Source organism: Sphaeramia orbicularis, chromosome 1 (genome assembly GCF_902148855.1).
Source record: "Sphaeramia orbicularis chromosome 1, fSphaOr1.1, whole genome shotgun sequence".
Taxonomy (NCBI): Eukaryota; Metazoa; Chordata; class Actinopteri; order Kurtiformes; family Apogonidae; genus Sphaeramia; species Sphaeramia orbicularis.
This window is the reverse complement of record NC_043957.1, coordinates 14,695,582-14,716,788: the sequence shown is the minus strand read 5'-3', so window position 1 is coordinate 14,716,788 and position 21,207 is coordinate 14,695,582. Positions and strand designations below refer to the sequence as shown.

The 21,207-nt window shown below is 41.0% G+C and overlaps 1 protein-coding gene across 10 annotated transcripts in view; it reads right to left on the bottom strand.

Annotated features, from left to right (window-relative positions):
* Window positions 1–9,855: 9,855 nt before the first annotated feature.
* LOC115432781 (CSC1-like protein 2) overlaps window positions 9,856–21,207 on the bottom strand; it is a 32,619-nt gene continuing 21,267 nt past the window's right edge. For 5 of the 10 annotated variants that reach the window (XM_030153901.1, XM_030153820.1, XM_030154131.1 and 2 more), the window contains 16 exons: window positions 18,626–18,734; window positions 18,475–18,545; window positions 17,198–17,278; window positions 16,987–17,110; window positions 15,761–15,894; window positions 15,164–15,301; window positions 14,923–15,076; window positions 14,388–14,494; window positions 13,516–13,602; window positions 13,376–13,441; window positions 12,805–12,967; window positions 11,336–11,441; window positions 10,984–11,151; window positions 10,771–10,886; window positions 10,586–10,669; window positions 9,856–10,402 (listed from right to left, as the gene is read on the bottom strand). In XM_030153901.1, the coding sequence (XP_030009761.1) occupies window positions 10,199–10,402; window positions 10,586–10,669; window positions 10,771–10,886; window positions 10,984–11,151; window positions 11,336–11,441; window positions 12,805–12,967; window positions 13,376–13,441; window positions 13,516–13,602; window positions 14,388–14,494; window positions 14,923–15,076; window positions 15,164–15,301; window positions 15,761–15,894; window positions 16,987–17,110; window positions 17,198–17,278; window positions 18,475–18,545; window positions 18,626–18,734 (1,912 nt within the window). In that variant the 3' untranslated portion in view covers window positions 9,856–10,198. Of the gene's footprint in view, window positions 10,403–10,585; window positions 10,670–10,770; window positions 10,887–10,983; window positions 11,152–11,335; window positions 11,442–12,804; window positions 12,968–13,375; window positions 13,442–13,515; window positions 13,603–14,387; window positions 14,495–14,922; window positions 15,077–15,163; window positions 15,302–15,760; window positions 15,895–16,986; window positions 17,115–17,197; window positions 17,279–18,474; window positions 18,546–18,625; window positions 18,735–20,137; window positions 20,221–21,207 lie in introns of those variants that run through there. The other 5 variants (XM_030153975.1, XM_030154050.1, XM_030154214.1 and 2 more) reach the window with 5 other exon arrangements.

Sequence of the window (21,207 nt, the reverse complement as noted above, 5' to 3'; positions counted from 1 at the left end):
TTACTTCTTCTTCGTGGGTTTGAGGTGTTTGTGTCTCATCAGCGCCCCCACTGGAGGTGAGTTGTATCTGTTCAACCGTCAGTCTTATCGTGTTGGGGCATTCCACTGAATGAGTGCCATTTCCGTCCCCAGGACATTATATGTATAAATGTGCATGAAAATGAACTCCAAAATACATTTAACTGTTAAGCAAAGTGTCCTGCACATTGATCTAATTGCAAATTTCAAATATTTATTGAAAACATTAATAAAAACTACCTAGAACACTGAAAAATAGCATCTGTTGCCTGTCCCCATTCTGTAATGCCACACTTTACTATGAAATATAATGATTAAAATACTTCAGAAATGTTTTTTTTTTTGTATTGTTGTGTGACTCCACATTCCATCTATGCTTTAAATATATTTTTTTCATGAGAAATCCATAATATTTTTGTGAAAATATACATTTTAGTCATGTCCCTGGGTTCTCACTCAGTCCTGTTACCTTAACACATTCTCCCCTCTGAAAAATTTTGAATATTCCACAAGTCCCATGTTCAGCAGGAAGTTACATCAGATGGATTTTCTGAAGGCCATGGGAAGATCAAAACTAAGTTCTTTCATTTTTTTTCTATTTATTTGATGATATTGTAACTGTGACTGAGAAAGTTAATCTCAACGCTTAGTCCTGTTACCAAAATTATTTCTTAGATGTTATTTGTTTATCATAAAAATTACATATTTTTTGCAAATCACAAGAATGTGCTCAGTGTCATCATGCTATTACCATGAATGCCATGTGGCTGTATTTCATGAACTTGCTAATTCTGTGCTAAAAAGTCATTCCTGTTACTTTCAGTCCTGTTACTCAAATAAAGAGTAACAGGACTGAGTAACAGTAATGGAAGTGAGTAGCATCCTCTGGTTTATTGATTTATTAGTGAATTTTAGTCAATATAATACTATTCACTTGATTTTAAAGTTTTACAGTTGAAATTATTATATTCATTTGGCTAGTTATGTTATAGTATATAGAGCAATCTGCACATGTCTGTGCAACCTCTGAATATTAATTAATTTGCATAAAATTTGAAATTTAAAATTGGTAATTTGGCCAGATATGGAAACAAATGCAGGGTTCTAATCCAGAGAATCTGAAAAAAATATTTTTTTGGACCACTCTAACACACACACACACACACACACACACACACACACACACACACACACACACACTCCTGTTACTAAATAACTTTTTCTAAAAAATAAAGATAAACCACTGGATTTTTTCAATTATGTGTGGTCCATTCTTTGTCCAAGTATTTAATGAATTGCATCATAAAAATTTTGATAAATTTGAGGTTTGGGTCTCCTTTAAAATGAAAAAATGACTTTGCAGTTTTAAGAAAATTACAACTTGCATGCATATATAGTGATTTTTTAGTCACAAATATTAATTATTTTAACATGTGAGGAAGAAAATTTCTGATTTGAGAACACAGACAGCACCCTTTTGTTTGAGAGCACAGAAGGCACCCTTTTGTTTCATGTTCCCTGTCGAGCTAACCTGTTTAGCATTAACCAGTGATGTTTTGATATGTTAAGATGTCTCCACCAGGTCTGACAGACTTACCTTCTTTTTCCCTTAATGTGAATGCCCCCCTCCCTTCCTGGAGTGTGACCCCCTCCCCTTTCCCTTGAATGTAAATTCCCTTGGCTCCCTCCTGAAGTACACCCCCTGTTTTTTTCTTTATTTCTTTGTTTGTCTTTTGTTTTTCTATTGACTGCTTTGAAGTAACTGTATAAATACCAGCTGAAAACGTAGATTCGGGGTCAGACTACTGAAACAGACTCTGTCTGCATCGGTACTCTCACCATGTTCCGGAACACTAAATAAAGCTACACTCATCACAGCAAACTTTGAACCACGTTTTGTGATTTTTCTTCAACACATGTAACCAACCATTTCTTTAAAATGAACGCTTTGTTGAGAGAAAAACAACGAAATTAGCTGACAAGCTTTTAAGTGTGCTTTTAAATGTCACGAGTTTTGGTAACAGGACTGAGAAAAATGCAATCATATTCTGCTTAAAAACCTTGTAAAAAATCAAATAAAGTTGCCTGAGATGGACCAATACACATTTTGAGTAGTTAAATATGTGTTATTAGATTCAGTGTTGAAAAAGATAAAAAATGAAGTTTAATTTGGAAGAGTTATAACAAGCAAATGGCACCCATTTGGTGGAATGGCCCTTTCATTTATGTACATGTATTTTTAAATATAGTTTTATGCCCTTCCTTGGTTTTCATTATATCGTTCATCAAGTCATATTTATATCTTTAAAATTAATCTGACTTTCTTCATATCCAAAGTCACTCTCATTCTATTCACACAAGAGAGAAATTAATTGACATAATACTTTATATAAAATTGGTTTTAGTCCAAACCAAACGCCAACACAATAGGGATTTTACAAAACAAATTGTCACTGACAGCCCCCAGTTCCCTTATGACTATTAACACCACTGTTGCCTTCTAACTCCTCCTTCTGCTCTTGGTATTTCTCAAGCTCCTTGTGTTCCTTCTTCCTGATTTTGCAATCACTCGGGATTGCCATACAACCCCTACCTCTGTCTTCTGATCCTATTCGACCATCACTATGTTAGGCTGATTGGCCATCACCATCTTGTCAGTCTGAATCTGGAAGTTCCACAGGATCTTGGCCTGTTTGTTCTTGATCACCTTTGGGGGTGTCTTCCATCTTGACCCTGGGACCTCCAGTCCATACTCAGTACTACAAATGTTCCTATCCACTATGCCTGCTACCTGGTTATACTGCTCCATGTATGTCTTGCCTGTCAGCATCTTCCACCCTGCTGTGATGTGCTGGACCGTCTCAGGGGCTTCTCTTCACCAGTGGTTCTCAAATCCGGTCCTTGAGAACCCCTATCCTGCATGTTTTAGCACACCTGGTTCGATTAATGAGCAGCTCATCATCAAGCTCTGCAGAAGACTGACAACGATGTAATGGCTTCCAGGTGTGCTGGAAGAGGGTTAGGGTTAGTATATCAAAAACATATCTAAATATCTAAAAGATGCAGGATAGGGGTCCTCAAGGACCAGATTTGAGAGCCACTGCTCTACACAGCCTGCACCTAGGGCAGGGGTCAGCAATCCTGGTCCTAAAGAGCCACTATCCTGCATGTTTTAGATGTTTCCCTCTTCCAGCACACCTGACTGTCATTATCAGGCTTCTGCAGAGCTTGATGATAGGCTTATCATTTGAATCAGGTGTGTTGGAAGAGGGATACATCTAAAACATGCAGGATAGTGGCTCTCTAGGACCAGGGTTGCTGACCCCTCTTACCTAGGGTCTTGTCTGGTGTGGTAGACCTACACCTGGGGTCTTGTCTGGTGTGGTAGACCCCGGCCGCTATTGCTCTGGTGTTCAGGGCCTGGTCTTATTCAGCCATGAGTAGTGTCTCTGTGTTGTCTTTCAGTCCAGCCTTTTCCAGCCAGTGGTATGTTTTCTTGATGTCAGCCACTTCCTCAATTTGCCGGTGGTACATGCCATGCAAGGACTTGTCCTTCCATGATAGCCCCACTGGCTCCTCCTACGTACTGAACTTCTGTTGCCTGAGGCATTCACTCAGCAGTAGGTCACTGGGAGCCATCCTTTTGATATATTCGTGGAGGTTTGCCGTTTGCTCCTGGATAGGAGCTCTTTCACTTAGTAGTCCTCCACTTCCTTTTGCTTTATGTACAGCCTCATGATGCTGGATTTAGGGTGAAACCCTCCATGCAGGGCTGGTTGTAGCCATTTTGGCGCCCTAGGCAAGATATGAATTTGAAATTAAATGAAAATATTGATAATATTTGTATAAACCTTTTAAATACCCTCAAATCTGGAAGATCCCATTAGTACTAAACACTAACATTTCATCTGAAAATGACTGAATATAAACCTTGTGATTTTTTTCCTTAAATCTTTTTTGGAGTTGACAGGTTAAGTCCACTGAACTTCTGAAATCAGTCCTCTTTAGTTAAAGGTTTTTGAGTTAAAGTGTTTTAGTTTTTCTCATCTGATGTTAAATACTGAGTGAAGACACAGACGATGTGTGTACATGTGCTGTCTGTAGATGGTGTTACATAACAGTGTGGATGGAACACAAAGGGTTAACTCTGGTCCTCGAAGACCCAGAACCAGGACCACATCGGATCTGGTTCCAGGGGAGGTGGGTCCAGTAGAAGACCTAACATATCCTGACATCCGTGACCTGTTGGTGTCCGGTGATGTTATTTGTCCTGCTTCTGCATTAATGAGACCCAGACATCTTCAGTGTGAAACATCATCTCCAAACAAACGACAAACACAGATTCATCAAACGTGATAAAACAGATGAACCTCAGTGAAACAGCTCATCTGACATTTATACATCCAGAGAAACACAGAACCAGCAGCGTTTACATCCCAAAGGGCAAAGACCTCAGTTACAATATGAAGCAAATGTAGAAACTTAAAGCTGTAATACCACCCACGGCTACTAGATGCTGCTGTTAAAGCCCTGAATAAACTGAACCAAAAAAAACTAAGTCATGTTTTTGCAGGAGTCAGTCTGGTCTAATCGCTTCATATCCAGGAGAAGCTGATTGACAGCTCATGGCTGCCGTTCAGAGTGAATTTAATGAAACTCATCTCCACTGTATCTGAGTGAACACATTCAGCAAGGATGGAGAATGTCTTCGTTACTCCATGTTTTATCAACTTTATTGTTTTACAATTTATTAAGCTATAACTATTGCTAACCGCATTGGCTCAAAGCTAATGCCTTGATTGTACCACCTCCATGATATGCATTTGTTTTATTCTCCTGTTAATTCTGCTGCAGTGAACTGGGATGAAATACACATGTCTGAAGCTGAGTCATTTATACAATAATTAGTTTACACTGCATTTCATCACATAATGCTTTATTGTGAAATATAATGTAACCTCTGTTGAGAAGCTCCTTTTTTTGGACTGAAAAACAGAACAAACTGAACAGATGAAGCCTGTTTTATTGATCAAGTAACATAAACAGGACAAAGGTTTCACTGTACATACGACCTGGAGAGCAAATAAAAATAAATAGTGTCACAGCAATAAATTAAATGCATGAAATGGACCAATGAGGACGTCCGCTGGAAGTCATGTGAGATGAGAGGCTGAGTCATCAGTGCAGTTCGATAGCTATTTACACACATTTCACTTTTTACACTGTTTTTTTTTTTCTCCATTTTCCGCAGACATTTCACTCGTTTCACCTTCAGTTTTTTCAGAAACAACTTAAAGACTAAAAAACAGAAGCAGCAGCTGCTGAAACAGCTGCATCACATGAATGATAGCTTTAAAACAGTATCAAATACAAAAATACTCCACACTCTGGGGACGGCCCATGGTCAACAAACGCACCAGCAGCTCCCGCCCATAGCCACCTGTTCATTGGCCAGTGGAGTCATATGACCCAACGAGTCATGACTGTATACAAGAAGCACAGGACGACATTGGATTAATCAGCATGTTAAAGATCTTAAAGACCCTGATTACTGACTATTTACAATTATTTACTGATTACTTTGTTTTTACATTTTATTTAATATTTTAGCTACACAACACAAATGACTGTCATTGTTAAGATTCGCAGCCCAATTAGTCAAGACATTTACATTTTATTTCAATTAATGAATGAAAATTGAATTTACGTCATTTTATGATTTGACTGATCCAAACATTTTCTTGAAAATGTAAAGGATTTTTATGTATTGCCATGAAAAAAACACATTTTTGTTAATCGTTTCGTATTTACTGGTTGATGGGATGAATGTGGCTCACTAGCACCCCCTAGACCATGCCACACATGATGTCCCCTTTATCTGCAGATTATTCTCTGCAACCCTGCTGATGGAACCAGGCCACATTTTTCTACAGTTTTCTTCCCATTTGCTCAACAATTTTATGAAAACATGACCAATGAGGATTAGAACCGGGGACCAGAGGATCGTGGGGTCGAGAGCTGCTGAGCAGACCTTTGACCTTTCAGCCATCCTCCTGTTTCAGCTTCATGTGCGTACAATCATGATGTCAGCGTCCGACAGCGACGAACGCAATCTATAGACACAAGCACTGCAGGTTCTCCAGCATGTAGCCTCCAAACCAAGACCTGGACCAGGATCAAGATTGGGGCCGGAACCGGAATTGGAACTAGGACTCTGACCCATGCCCAGACTCAGACCCGACCAGTGACTACAGCTTTCATAGTCCAGCTTTGTGTCCACACAGACACACTCACAATGAGACAGAATCAAATGAGCAACAAAAACTGATGTAAACATTATCTGAGGAAAACAAACACCTGAGACTATTTCATGACCAACGGTGGATCTGAAAACGTTCCCTCCGTTCATGATGCTCCCAGCCGAGCTCAGCTTCCTGTTTCCATGGAAACCCACTGCTGTGCTGAGGATTCTTTAATAATTTTTTGTAATTGTTTCTTCAAGCAGGGGGCAGAGCACAGACCTATTCTCAGACCAGGTGTACTAGAATAAATACTGGATTCTGACTGGCTGGAAGATGATTGTTACTTGATGTACTGGAGCCTGAAAAAGCAATGGTTTGACCCTTGAACTCATCAGTGGACAATAGTTGTATTTGCTGCCATTTTCCATCCAGTCACAGGAAACAGCCCGCGGCTGACATCATCACCAGACACCACAAGGCTCATGGGAAACTGGCAACTAAAACCCCCTCTGTTCTGAAGATAATCTGCATCAAAGCTGCAGCCCAAAGTTAAAGTACCTTCTAGCACTCAGTATGCTAACAGACAATGTGTTTTTGGTAGAGCTAACATGTCTGTGTTCATGTTAAACTGTATGTAAACTATGACTGTGTATTATTCTGACAGGAGCATCATTAAAACCAAATATTAGCTCACTGCTAATAAGCTAACAGTGTTTGTTATTGACCTGCTGTCATATTTTGGACATAAACATAAATGGCACCAAAATAATCGACTGATCATTCAGATAGGAGGTATTGTCAATCCATGCTCAGTGAGTTTTAGCCACATGAAGCCTTGAGTTGGTTGTTTTCATTTTAACAGTTAGTTTGAGATTAGCAGATTTGTTTGAACTCAGTGTGACCTTTAACTTGTAGCCCAACTGATGAACACATTCTCATCAATACAAGGTGTTCGATAAAAAGGATCAAGGGAAAAAGACAAAACTGACTTTAACTGATTTACGTCAAAAATGGCAGAAAAGTAGCTTGACCGCGTGATTGTGTTTTAGCGTAATAAGATAGAAGTCTCCAGTTCTTATTGGTTTCTTTGAAACCCATCCACCCAAGCCTTGCAAACGTTAGAATCAGTTAGCTCATTGACTAACGAGGTAAGGAGACATCAGACAGAGAAAGTTCATTTGTAGATTTGTCTCAGTGTTGAGTTTACCTGTGATTTTTATCGATGTACTGACCATCGAACGGAGGCTTTAGTTTAGGCTGCAGCTGCAAAGCACAAAACAGGATGGAACTTGCGTCTTTCTAAACATTTTCACCCCTAAATATTGGACACTTTTGAGAAGCACTGAGACTTTTTTGCCAGATGTTGTGGTGCTTTTGGTTACGTGGAGACATTTCTGAACGTTGGTGAACATCAAGCAACTGGACACAGACAGTGCACACTGCAAAACACATAAACAGAAAACAGTTCCCTTGAGAGTCCTGACAGTTTCAGGCATTGAGGGTAGATCATCCGATGAAAAGCTCTGCTCTTCTGCATCTACCCAAGCTCAAACTACCCTACAAGTTCTGAGAGTCTGTATGAGTGAAAAGAGTTTTGATTGCTAACCCTACAAAGACACAACATCCCCAGTCCCTTTAAGGTAGTTCAGGTGAAGTCAAAACGAGAATAGAAAGCGTCCATGCCTCGCTGTCTGGTGGTTGAGCCATCGAGGAGCAAAGTGTTACCAAAACACTTGTGTAGCAGGTAGATCAAGGTGGAAATCGAGGGGGTTGATTGGCCACTACAGCTCTGCAGTGATCATCCAGACAGCACGTTAAACTACATGCAGCAAAAGCTTCCAGGTGAGGCATCAACCATAACAGCGACAGTCCATGACCCACAGGTTCCACGAAAACAAAGCAAACAGGGAAAGGGAGTGCATAAGCGAGGCATCTACCACTACAAGAGTTGGCGGTTGGTGAGTTTGCGTTGTTTCTCTGATATTGGAGAGCGATGGCAACGGCAGCGAGAGTCCATCGGAGGCGTTGCATTCACCAGAAAAACATCTGTCTGCTTCGACTCACTAACCGTGCTGGGATCAGGAGTTGAACAAACTGAGAAGAAACACAAGTGCAAACAAATGTAGACGAAATCCAGCCCAGGCACGAGATTTAAACCCGCCCCCCACCCCAAATAAAAGAGAAAACTTTTGGCTTGGTGGTTATATACAGTGGCTTCCTGTGCAGAGTCTGATGTCACAGGTTCCATGAAGGTCTGGATGTTGGCGACCCAGCCGCCACGGTCAAAGGTCAGGGTCAAGTCTTCGAGCTGGGAGGGGGTGGAGCCAACCATGACATTATAGGGAAGGGTAAAGTGCCTCCCCCTTCATGGGACCAGTGGTCGATGGTGAGAGGTTTTACGCGAATCATGAAGTCAGTTACATCATCATCACATGATGTTTTCAGTTTAAAACAAATGAATAAAGTCAGAGTTTAACTGGTTAACTATCAAATGAAAATACGCCATCGATGAAAATTACAACATATCATAACTTCCTGTCCACGGTCTATTTACACCAGGCATGTCCAAAGTCCGGCCTGGGGGCCAATCACGGCCCGCGGTCAGATTTAATACGGCCCACAGCTTGGGTTTTAGAATGTATTATTCATGGCCCGCTTGGACTGTTGAACCTAGTACATGAATCATAAAAGGTTCAAAATGCAGTTTCTCCGTTCACCTCATGGTGGCAGCACCACTCTAACTATCTGGCTCTCTGACCTCGTCATGAACCCTTTTCGCTAAGTTCTAACCACGGCACCTGTAAATAAAAAAATAAAGTTGACAGTGAAGGCCGCCGCTTCCAGGAGAGATGGGACTTATAATTTTTTTCACTGAAAATCAAGGCGATTGTGTTTGCCTAATTTTTCAAGAGACTGTTGCCTTGTTTAAGGAATTCAATGTAAAGAGACACGAGCAGACAAAACATGCTAACGCATACGACAAGCTAGCAGGGAGTGAAGCAATTCAAGCTGCTTTAAACTCAACAGTGACTCTTCATGTGAACCTGGAGTTCGATGAATTCGCCACCAAGGTAGGCTACCAAGTTGCCAGGTTAGTTGCCTCTAACTGCTGGTGTTGTGTACTTGTAGATGTGACACAAAATATTACTTTCTGAATGATTTTGTGAAAGACAAGAGTAAGAGTCATATGTTTTCATCTTAAATGTTAACAGACTTTGCATTACTGAGTAATATATGAGTAATGATTACTCATATAAGTAATGTTTAAAATGAATGTGGGGTTAAGATTTTTACCAACTTGGAAGTTTAAGGTACTCCACACAGTTTGTTCTATGTTATCTGACTCCAGATGTAAAAGGAAGGCAGATTTTTATTTTTTTTTAATTTGTTCAGACCTGAGTGGCCTAGATTTGGTTACATTGCTATTTAAAAAAATGATATTGTGACAATGAAAATTAAATTGTTGTAGAACAGTGCTTTTATATGTAATTTTTACTGTTTAAAAAACATCCGAAGGGACCACTGGCCCCTGGCAATCTTCACATTATCAGATCTGGCCCTCTTGAAAAAAAGTTTGGACACCCCTGATTTACACGGACCTCTGCATCTACTACTGACCAGGCCTGATGTTTTTGATGGCATCTCACACTAAACCGACCACAAACTCTGGTTTTATTCACTTGCAACATTAACCTTTAAACTGAATGTAACTGATGGCGTGATTCAACCAAATCCCACCTTTGGTGACCATCCATATGTATCCTCCTTTAGGTCCCATGGGCCACGGCGGGAGGGGTGGGACTTGGCCTCTCCATTTGTACATGTTTGTTTTGTGTGTATGTGCACTGAATTGATGTCCAGTCAGCAGAGTTTTGTCACTGTTGTGTTGGAATGAACCCACGAGTGGCCCCACCCCTTCCCTTTAGCTCCGCCTCCAGCTACTGGCGGACCTCATTGGCAATCAGACTGTCCTCCCCTGACTGGAAATCCGCCTCATTGATGCTGTTCCCTCCGTTCAGCATTTCCTCATCCTGAGAAGAGCCCCGGTCCTCCTCGCCGCTGCCGCCACCGGGCTCGTCAGAGTTGGGGTCCTGGAGAACCTGGGCGATGTACATCTGCTGCTGCTGCTGCTGCTGCTGCTGCTGACACCAGAGAACATCAACCGTTAGACCGACGGCCGCGACAGGACACGAAACGCTTTAGATGAACGTTGACTACATTACTGCATGAGTTTAACATCATTATATGTCTTTAAATAAGAACCAATGAAATTGTCTCAGCAGGCTCATGACACATTCCCCTGAGCCAAAAGCAAATGATCTCACCTGGGATTTGGTGGTGGGGGAGGACGAAGGACGGGCTGGACGTCCGTTTTCAACGGTGTCGATGTCATTCTCCTTGGTGTCGATCTGAGGCGTAGGAACAGAGATGAAATAAATGAAATAAGCAGAAATAAAATACAGACATGGTTAAACATCCAATGAACCACACTGATAAAGAGCTGCTGCACCTTGTAATTATGAGCACTGAGGTACTTGAAGTGTCCGAAGCAGACGTGGGACAGACAGACCACAATGGTGACAATCAGCACCACCAGAGTGAACATGGAGGTCGGAGTCTCGAAACCTGACAATGCATTCAATTAGCATCTGTTAGCATTCAGCTGCTACAACTGGACCGATCCATGGCTGACACTACAGACGCGTTTCAAAAGGGGGGTTACCTGTCCGAACCGTGGAGAAGAACAGCAGCCAGAAGAGGCAAAGGATGGGCGCGGCCACCACCTGAGTGACGGCTCCAGAGTGGATCTTCTTGTCCAGTTTTGAAGGCAGGTAGGCGTAGTACATGTTGTATCGATCCACAAGGTGTTTGAGCAGCATGTACATTAGACCTGCAGGGGGACACAACACGTGGACACCCTGGTCATCCACCACTCACCCTCTGGTGTGTAGATGATCTGGATCTGGAGAACCTTACAGGACTAGAGGAAACACTGCAGGGCTTCCACCAGACCAGGACTTGACACATGCATTAAAGACATAAACTGTGATGTGACAGTGAGAGTCCAAACTGACCGAAGGGGACAATGATGGGGCAGGTGATGCTGTAGGCCATTACCACGGTGAAGACATTCATCATCCAGGCGTACGCCGCTCCGAACTGGAACTCATAGGCCTGATGCTGCAGAGACCGCACAGAGTTAAAAACACATGAACCAATGCTTCAGACTCAGATGAAGGAACATTTCAGCCAGCGGTGTAGTCCAGGGTATACAGCGGTATACGGTGTATATCAACTTATTTTTCAGTCAGCATTGTGTATACCCACTTCTAAATCCCCCTAATGCACACCATTCAGTAGTATCTGCAGCCAAATTGCCCATTTTTTTCTCCTAGGATGGTGAAGCCCCGACCCGCCCTACTCTGCCTCTAATTGGCTAGTACTCGGTGTCTTCACTGATTAGATTGGTAAACTTTAGGCATGAGGACTGATGAGCCAATCAGAGGCAGAGTAGGGCGGGTCATTCCAAGGAAAATATTGCTAACTAGCGCTGACCACCTCTGGAACCTGATTGGACACCTCAGGTGCCAGTGCCACCCCAGTTGATTGACAGGTCACTGCATGTCTCGTTGAAAGATGTGTGATTATTGGAAATGTGAATGAGAAGGGCAGAATAAACGTCTATCAAATGAGTGACACATATCGAGAGAACCTACTTTCATGAATACATAATTCTGAGGTAAGTTTTACGGAGGTTTCCAAATCGGTCACTGTTTTAAACTACAGGCAATATGACTGTACATTTAGAGGAGAAGAGATTTTGTCACCAATAGTTAAACTGTGTGAGTCAGCTAACGTTATGAAAAGCTAACTTTATCCTATGTTTGCCTCATGTTGAATCCATTAGACGTTCATGCAGCTGCTTGTGTGACCAGTAATACCTAAAAACTGCTCCTGATCAAATCATGATAATTTTATAATAGTGAGCAAATACTATTGACAGATTTTTGGGTAAACTAAATAAAGTAGTCTTACATGTCAGTTTCTAAAATGGCATTTTTCTGGACTACTTTAAAAAAAGGCAAAAATTGAGAGTATACCCACTTCTCCAGGGACCACTACACCACTGATCTCAGCTCAACGTCCCCAAATGTCCGCATCCCACTTTAAATCTGGTGTTTAGTGTGTTTTTGCTACATCAGAGGTTTTCCAAGTGAAATACTCACCTGCTCCACAAACAGAGTTTTAAACAAGCCCTCTGTTTTTTATGTTTTCACAGTTTCATCAAAACTAGAATCACAGCTGCAGCAAATACGGCACCATCTTCATATTTATACAATCTAAGTAGAGGAATGTTTTTATTTTTGACTTTTGTTCCATGAAGGTTCCTACATGCATTTGAGATTCAATTCTTGACCAAACAGACTGTGGTGATGTCACATCCCTCCAGATGGTGTGAACAATGTGATAGATAAACCTCCAACAGGCCTGTGCTGTTGTGTATGTGTGAAGGTGTGTCTGGCAGTGGGAGCACTGCCCTCACCCTCTTGACGTTGCGGCGGTCGGCAGCGGACCGGGCCAGGCAGAGCCGGATCATGTACATGAGTAGACCTGGGATCCTCAGCAGGTCCATGGCGTTCCCGATAAATGCAGAGGCGATGACATAGTTCACGAAGAACGCTCCATTATCAGGGAGAAAGACACACCTGCAGGGGGCAGAGCAACAATATTAAACGCTGACATCAACGTTTTGATATGTTACTGATGAAATCATGGGCCTGGATGACAATAACTTATTTATTGTTTAACTCTGGTCACTTTATTTCAATTCATCTCACATTTATACATCTACGTTTTTTTCCTCGAACACTTTCCATGCCGTTTCCTCATAAACATAGATTCTGAGGTTTGTTTTTCATAAATTTCTCACTATAACCTCCCAGAAAATCCACATTTCTTTCTTATAATTCTCAGTTTTCAGTACTTTAATTTGAGGATATTTTCTCTGCGTAATGTGACTTTAAACTTTTCTTCATCTCCTTTTCGTTCATAAAACATTTGTAGTTTTCTATGTGAATCAATAAAGTTAACACGAGAAAGGTTTATCAACTCACTCAAATCTGACTTTGGCATCAGCAAGAAACTTCTTATCAAACAGCCATCGGAAGAAAACATCCAGACTGGAAAACAGAGAGAGTTGTGTTAGCAGAGGTCAGAGGTCACGCAGTTTCTTACACCAAATTATATTCCTGACCTGCTGAGTCCAAGCGACGGCAACAACAGAACCATGAAGATCAGGAAGGTGTAGCATTTGTGCATCGTCGTCCTGTTTTCTCCAGACCTGCATGAAACCAGTCAGGGTCAGAGGTAAAAAGATAAAGAGGATGAGGCTTCAGTCCTCGATCTGAATCTGAATGGAGGAGTATTTCTGAAAAACTGAGCAGTTGCTGGTGATTTAAGACAGTGAATAGAATCATTACCTTTGGTTTTAGTGGTTATTGAACATTAACCTTTTATCAAATACATTTACATTCTTCAAAGGGGGGGGGGCTTTTCAGACAACCCAGGATTCTTGGGAATGGGGCTATGTGCTGAAGAAGGCTCATTGGTGGATCGCACTGTCTGCGTTCCACACTTCTGTTCACCCTCCATGTTTATTCCAGTCCTGTCTGTAAATGTGTTTATTCCATTTCTACAAGATTCACTTGGTTTATGTTTTGATCATTGGTTAAATGGAGCAAAAGAAGAGAAGCTATGAAAAGTGGATGACAACGATGTCCATCTGACCAATATTCGTCTCCTACAAGGCCACTGCAAGAATGTGTCTGTCCATCTTAATACACTCTGAATAAGCCTGGACCTCGAACAATGTATTTACAGAATACGATCAAAAGAAATTCAACAGGACTTTGAGTCGGTGACTGGAAATGGCCGAGTTTGATCTGAAGAAATTTACCAGAACTTTGAGGGGGAAACACAAACCACACAGATTACCAGGAATTCATTTATCAGGTAAATAAATACCTGGAAATAAAAGTTCCTGTGAATGTTGGTGGAAAAGGGGCGGATGAGTCAGGATCAGGTTTCAGGGTCAGGTTTCACAGACTGGGGGCAGGGTTTGTTTACCTGGTCCAATGAGCTTCGAAGAACGCAGAGTAGTATACGATGGTCGGCAGCAGAGCAGAGAACGCCCACAGCAGCAGAGTGGGGAAGAACTGGGTGATGATGGGGTTCTGAAACAAACAAACAAATAAATACATAAACCAACAAGCAAAACACACCAACAAATAAACAAATAAAGCAACAAAAAAAAAAAAAAGAAAATAAACCAACATATAAATAAATAAAAGACAAGTAAACAGACTGAGTCCCATTTAATCAGAATCAGTTTGGAACTTCTAACAAATTCACTTTTCACTCAACGTTCACCATCCAGAAGCTGAGTTTCCTTCAGCATAAATTAGGTTGTTCCTGTCATCTTTGGATTTACTCCTGTGCATTTTGATGTATTTTAATGTCATGGAGCTGAAGGTTCGACCTCTTCGTCAGTGAAATGTTTGTCGTGAAAATCACAAAGAACCAACTGGTTTGGACGTCCTTCAAGTGTGAATAATAACAGTCTAAGACACTAATGTGAACATTGGTTGATGGCAATTCTTACGTTAAGATACTCGACGGGTTTGGTGACATTGAACTTATCCATGGTGGTGATGATGATGGCAGGCGTGGTGAGGAAGAAGAGCAGGAGGAAAAGGATGCAGTTGATGATGAAGCAGCGGATCCACCAGGAGATCCCACCCAGCGACAGGTGCTCCCTGCATGATAAACCAGAGGGGATGCTGCATCAGCTCCTCCCATTAGCTGAGAATTAGGTGGGTGAGGTTTGTGTGGATGAAGCTTACCAGCGGACATTCTGCGGGTCGGGCGCATATGAAACGCTCCAGTTGTAAACATGGAGGACTTCGCTGAACTGGGACGATTGCGGCTCCTGGCGGCACCGGCAGCCCTGGACCTGACAGGCATTGAAGTCCTTCAGGATGCTGAAAGACAGGGGGCGGGGCCAGTGGGAAGGCAGAGTTACAAGGGGGAGGATGCGGGGACAGTGGAGTCACTTTTAACAGTAAAAAAAAAGAACCATAATTCAGGACCACCCAGAAAGGAGCTGATTGGATGGTTTACTCTACATGGTTCATGGGTTCAAACATCGTCTGGTTTATTAGAGTCAACAGAACCTAAACGAAAACTAAAACTAGCACTCAAAAAAACAAACAAACATTAAATAACAGAAAACATAATGAAGTACAATGAGATTGGTTTTGGTTTTTCTTCCAAAGGACAACAAAAACCTAAAGAAAAACTCAGGTAGAAACATTAAACTCATACTAAACTGAATCTAAATCTTCTGATCACATCTGGACCATCAGGACTCGGGTCTACAATCCATGACAACTGAAACCAATAAACGTAAAGGTGTGGAGCGTGTTGGGGGCGGGGCTTACATGGCAGTCATGGCTTCATTCTGGAAGGTGACGAAGGCCATGCCCAGTGGTTTGGTGTGGACTTTCTCCTTCTCCTTCCTGTACTCCTCCTTCAGCTTGGCCTCCCTCTTGGTGTAGTAGCTCACCGCCTCCTCCTGCAACACAAACACACGCTGCTGACATGCTAAGAACACGCCAAGAACATGCCCATACCATGCCAAACCCATGCCAAAAACACAACACAGTAAACTCCTTGAATCTGTTATGGGTCAGAGAACTACCTGACCAATCGGCTGGTGTTGACGTTCAGAAGCATCCAATCAGAGGACACATTAGATGTTTAATGACCTGGACAGGAGGACTGGTCACATCCAATCAAAGAAAACCACTAATGATGGAATAAAACGACACCACAGTGACAAAAAGTGGAGTAAAAGTCCAGTGGGCGGAGCCTCCCAGTCAGCACTCAGGTAACAGCCACAGGTGTGTAGCTACGAGTCATGTGATGCCACTGATGTTACGTCACTGAGTCTGTTTACATCCATACTAATACTTTTATCCAGGGGTCACCAACCCCGGTCCACGAGATCTACTATCCTGCATGTTTTAGATGTTTCCCTCTTCCAGCACTCCTGATGGGTCATTATCAGGCTTCTGCAGAGCTTGATGATAGGCTTATCATTTGAATCGGGTGTGTTGGACGAGGGATACATCTAAACATGAAAGAAAGAAGGGAATATATGCACTTAACATGTTTACTAAACACCAACAGTTTGAACAAGACAACTTAAAACAACTGTTCTGTTATTTTTTTTTGTCCTCATATTTCCATCCAGAGGATCAACATGCTGTTTAGCATCTTCTATCTTTGTGGGTCGGTTCTGCTGCCTGTCAGTACCGGATCAACTGCCCATTTGCGCATGCGTGATGCTAACTCTACTTGGACAAACTGAACTAAATGCGTTGCCAGAGACGTTCAGTCACTCTGTGCTGCAGATGGGTTAATTGAGTCAAAATTTTAAATCAGATGAATCATGACAAGGGATTAATCTGCGTTAACTTGTTAATTTTGACAGTCCTAATAAGTGTATATGTAACAATCTTACTTTGTCTCCAAACACCCAACCTGATGTATCCCTCACAATCCTGTCCATCCTCCAAACAACACTTCTACATCTTCAGCATCACAGCAACCACCATGAGCATTAATTAAGTCAAAGTAGAGCAGGAATGTGTCTGGGCATCACCTCTTCACAGCCGGTGATGGCACAGCAGCACAGATGTCCACAGGGTTTGGGGTTGATCATAGTGGGAACATGTTCCTTCGCCATCAGGTCAGTGAAGAACTTCTTGCTGCGTTCAGTCTTCTTCCTGTTGGACAGAAACAGAGACCGGGTTCAGACAGACAGCCTGACATGGATGGACTTGCACTGGACCAGGACCGGACATGGACCTCACCTTTCGGCGTTCAGAGACATCAATTTGGCCACGTTGTAGCAGATCCGAGCCTCCAGGACAATGCAGTTCTCATACGCCTGTCTGAGGAGACAACAGGGTCAGGAAGAAGACGTCAGGACCTGCAGCTGGACCTGGACCAAGTCTCACACCACAGACCTGAACCTGGACCAGGTCTCACAACACAGACCTGAAGGTTTCTTTTTTTCCTTTGACAAATGAAATGCTTTTATCTGTGCGCTTTTTATTTTAACCATTTAATTTTTTTAACATGTTATTCAAAATTCTTTATGTGACTATGTTTAATCTTTATTCTTGTCCGTGTATTTATATCTTGCTTTTTAATTTTTTTTTTAAAGCACTTTGAATTACCCTGTGTGTGAACTGTACTGTACAAACAAACTTCCCTTGCCTTACGGTCTAGAGGTCTGAAGTGGTCCAGGTCCTCAATCAGATACAGATCAGTTTCAAAGTGACCTCAGCGAACAGTCAGATTTGAGCGGAGTCAATCACAGGCCACAAAGTTGTAAAATACAATATGCACCTGAATGCAGCAGTGAAATAATACTACACATTTTAATTTAAGTTGTTGAATATACATCTTGTAGTTGTGTTAGGAGTATTTTTATTTGTTTTCTGGACCATGTTTCTGGACCATAGATCAGATGTGAATGGAGCAGTTACTTCAAATATGTCAATAAAACGATTTAGTTCTGATGTATCTCAAACAGGATTCATCTACTTTGAATTTTGGGTAAATTGATTTCAGACTAAAGATAAACTAATGGTAGAAAACACTGACTTTCAGATGCGGTGTATACATACATACATACATTTTATTCATTCATTCATTCATTCATTTATTTATTTATTTATTTATTTATTTAAGCTTTAGCTCTGAGTTCAAGTTTGAGCCTTTGGAGACTCAGATGAACCTGGATTTATTTTCCTCGAGTCTAAAAGGTCTTGGTTTTTGAGTTCACACCTTTAGATCTGTGTTTTTATGGGACTGATAGGACTCAAAGACGGCAGGACAAAGATATGGATTCATGATAAAAGCCAAAGGTTTACACTGTCCGAAGGGTTTTATTTTATGTTTCCATGTGTTTGGAGAAACACAGGTTTTAGTCTACGCCTGTGGTCAGATGAGGAGGTTTATTAAGGTTTTTGATGCCTCAGGTCTACATGGGTGTACCTGGACTGAAACAGCAACAGTTGTTCACTGTGATGACCTGATGTTTGGATCTGTATGCAGCGTTCGGGGTGAACTCAGGACTTACTCAAAGTGCTGTTTGATTTGACTCTCCTCTGCATATTTCGAGATGCCATTGATGAATAAAGTGCGTTTCACCTGCAAGACAGCAAAGTGGGATTAGTGTGAGCAGATGGTGCATCTGGTCCTGCAACGGGGCATGATGGGAGCGGCATTACCAGGTCGTCCTCCTTGTAGTGCATCTTGGATGTGTGTCTCCTCATGCTGTAGACGGTTAACAGCAGGTACATGAAGGCAAACGTCGTGTGGAGCCACAACAGGTTTGTCCTGAAACACAAAACAGAACCAGGTCCAGACCCGGTCAAACAACAGGTTCAGACAGCAAGTAAAAAACGGATCAGCCACAAGATAATCCCTGGGTAAATACAACATTAAAAAGATCTGGCAAGGCATAAGAAAAAATAATCATCTGGATATGACAGAGAAAATCCGGTGGTGTGATTACGACTCTGATTTTAAATGAACTACACACAATAAAAGATTAAAGTATGTGTAGAGAAATACTCTCCTCTTTCTGCAGGATTTTTACAGATGTCTACAAATGAGAAAATGGTTTGACGAAATATTCAGAGAACACTAACAATCCCATTCTAAAGATATTCCTAATGACTTATCACTAAAACATTAACAAAAATAGGACCAATGGCCCCGTAGCTTACCGACCAAATTAAAAGCTTTGGGAAATGTATCCAGATGCCATTTATTATCACCCAGTTATGTGTATTTATTATATTACAGAAATAGCCCATGTTTTGGTCATATTCCAATCAGATCAGTAAAAAATTCAAATTCCAACTTGATATCATTGATACTGATTTATTGTATTAATCCACTTCCTATCTCTTATAATGGGAAAATTTTCAAAGTGGCACCAAATCCAGAATCAGATCCAGATGGAAAAAATTTCAATACCTTGTGTTGACATCATCATACAGAAGCTGTAAACCAAGTTTGAAGTCAATCAGAACTGTAGTTTGGGAGATAAAGACGATAGAAATTTTTTCCCCATAAGAGCCCATGTTAAATTTTGCGTCAGTTCCAGATCCAGAAGAAGATCCTGATCAGCATGTGGACACTATGTTTTGGTCACCTCCCCATCAGGGCTGGACTGTTGAAATTTACACTTGATATCATTAATATTTACTGAGTTATTGCATCAATCCACTTCCTATCGCTTATAATGGGGACATTTTTCAAAGTCGCACCAAATCCAGAATCGGATCAGGATCCAAATAATTTCAGTAACTTTTGTTGACATCATCATACAGAAGCTGTATACCAAGTTTGAAGTCAATCGGAATTGTAGTTTCGGAGAAGAAGACGATTGAAATTTTTGTAACAGACGACGCCGACGGACGCCACATGACGACAATAGCTTACGGCCTGTCGGCCGGTAAGCTAAAAATATTATTACATAGCTGTTCTGAGGACTATTAACACCCTCAGTGTAAAGCAGAGATGGAACAGGAGGGAAATACAGTAACTGAAGAGAGAGACTGAGATACGATTTACAAACTGCAATGGAAGACGACTCATTCTACCTGGAGAATCTGGATGGCAAAATATCAAGGGTTTTTTTTTTTTTTCAGTACAGAAAAGATACCAAGATAGAGGAACAAATTGTTGCAGATGATAAAAAGAACAAAAATTATTTTAAAAAAATAAATCATCGGCGTTCAGAGACATCAGTTTGGCCACGTTGTAGCAGATCCGAGCCTCCAGGACAATGCAGTTCTCATACGCCTGTCTGAGGAGACAACGGGGTCAGGAAGAAGACGTCAGGACCTGCAGCTGGACCTGGACCAGGTCTCACAACACAGACCTGAAGGTTTCTTTTTTTCCTTTGACAACTGAAATACTTTTATCTGTGCACTTTTTATTTTAACCATTTTAATTTTTTTAACATGTTATTTAAAATTCTTTATGTGACTATTTTTAATCTTTATTCTTATCCGTGTATTTATAACTTGCTTTTAATTTTTTTTTAAAGCACTTTGAATTACCCTGTGTATGAACTATACTGTACAAACAAAAACAAAAAAAACAAATAAAAATCATCAATAAAATGTGCAAACATGACAAAAATAATCAAGAAAATGAATAAATGATATAAAAGGAATACTGGAAATGAGCAAAATTATGTTAATGGCAAAAAAACCAAAAAAGAGTGACCTTTGACACCTCAGGTTTCCTCTTAAAAGGACGTGTTTTCAGAACCACTCTTTTGTCTGGGTTCAGCTCTGGACCTCATTTGATAATGTCAAATTGTGAATTCATCATGAACTTGTAATAAACATTAAAAATACACATTTTACGACATTTTAGATATCCATCTCACTTTATCTGATCATCCAACAATCAACAACCAACACTGATCTGTGTAATATAAATGAAATTGCCAATATTTTACATCTGAAAATATGGTATAAAAATATTATAATTAAAATATTATTCCTATAAAAAATTAGTAAAAATATGATTAAAATAAATGAAATACTTATCACAGAGCTTGACATGTTATAATTTATGAAAATCTTTATCATATAATCTTTATTCATAAAAATAATTTCTGCTTCTGTATAAAAACAACTGATCAACTAATCACAGAGCTTCTGACTGCGTCACTAGGCAGACTCAATCATGGAGTCTGAGCTGCTGCAAGAAAACAGGACCAAGGGTCCTGTAGTCCAATGGCATATTTAAAGACATTAATTGCATTCGTTTGATGTATCAAGGTCAC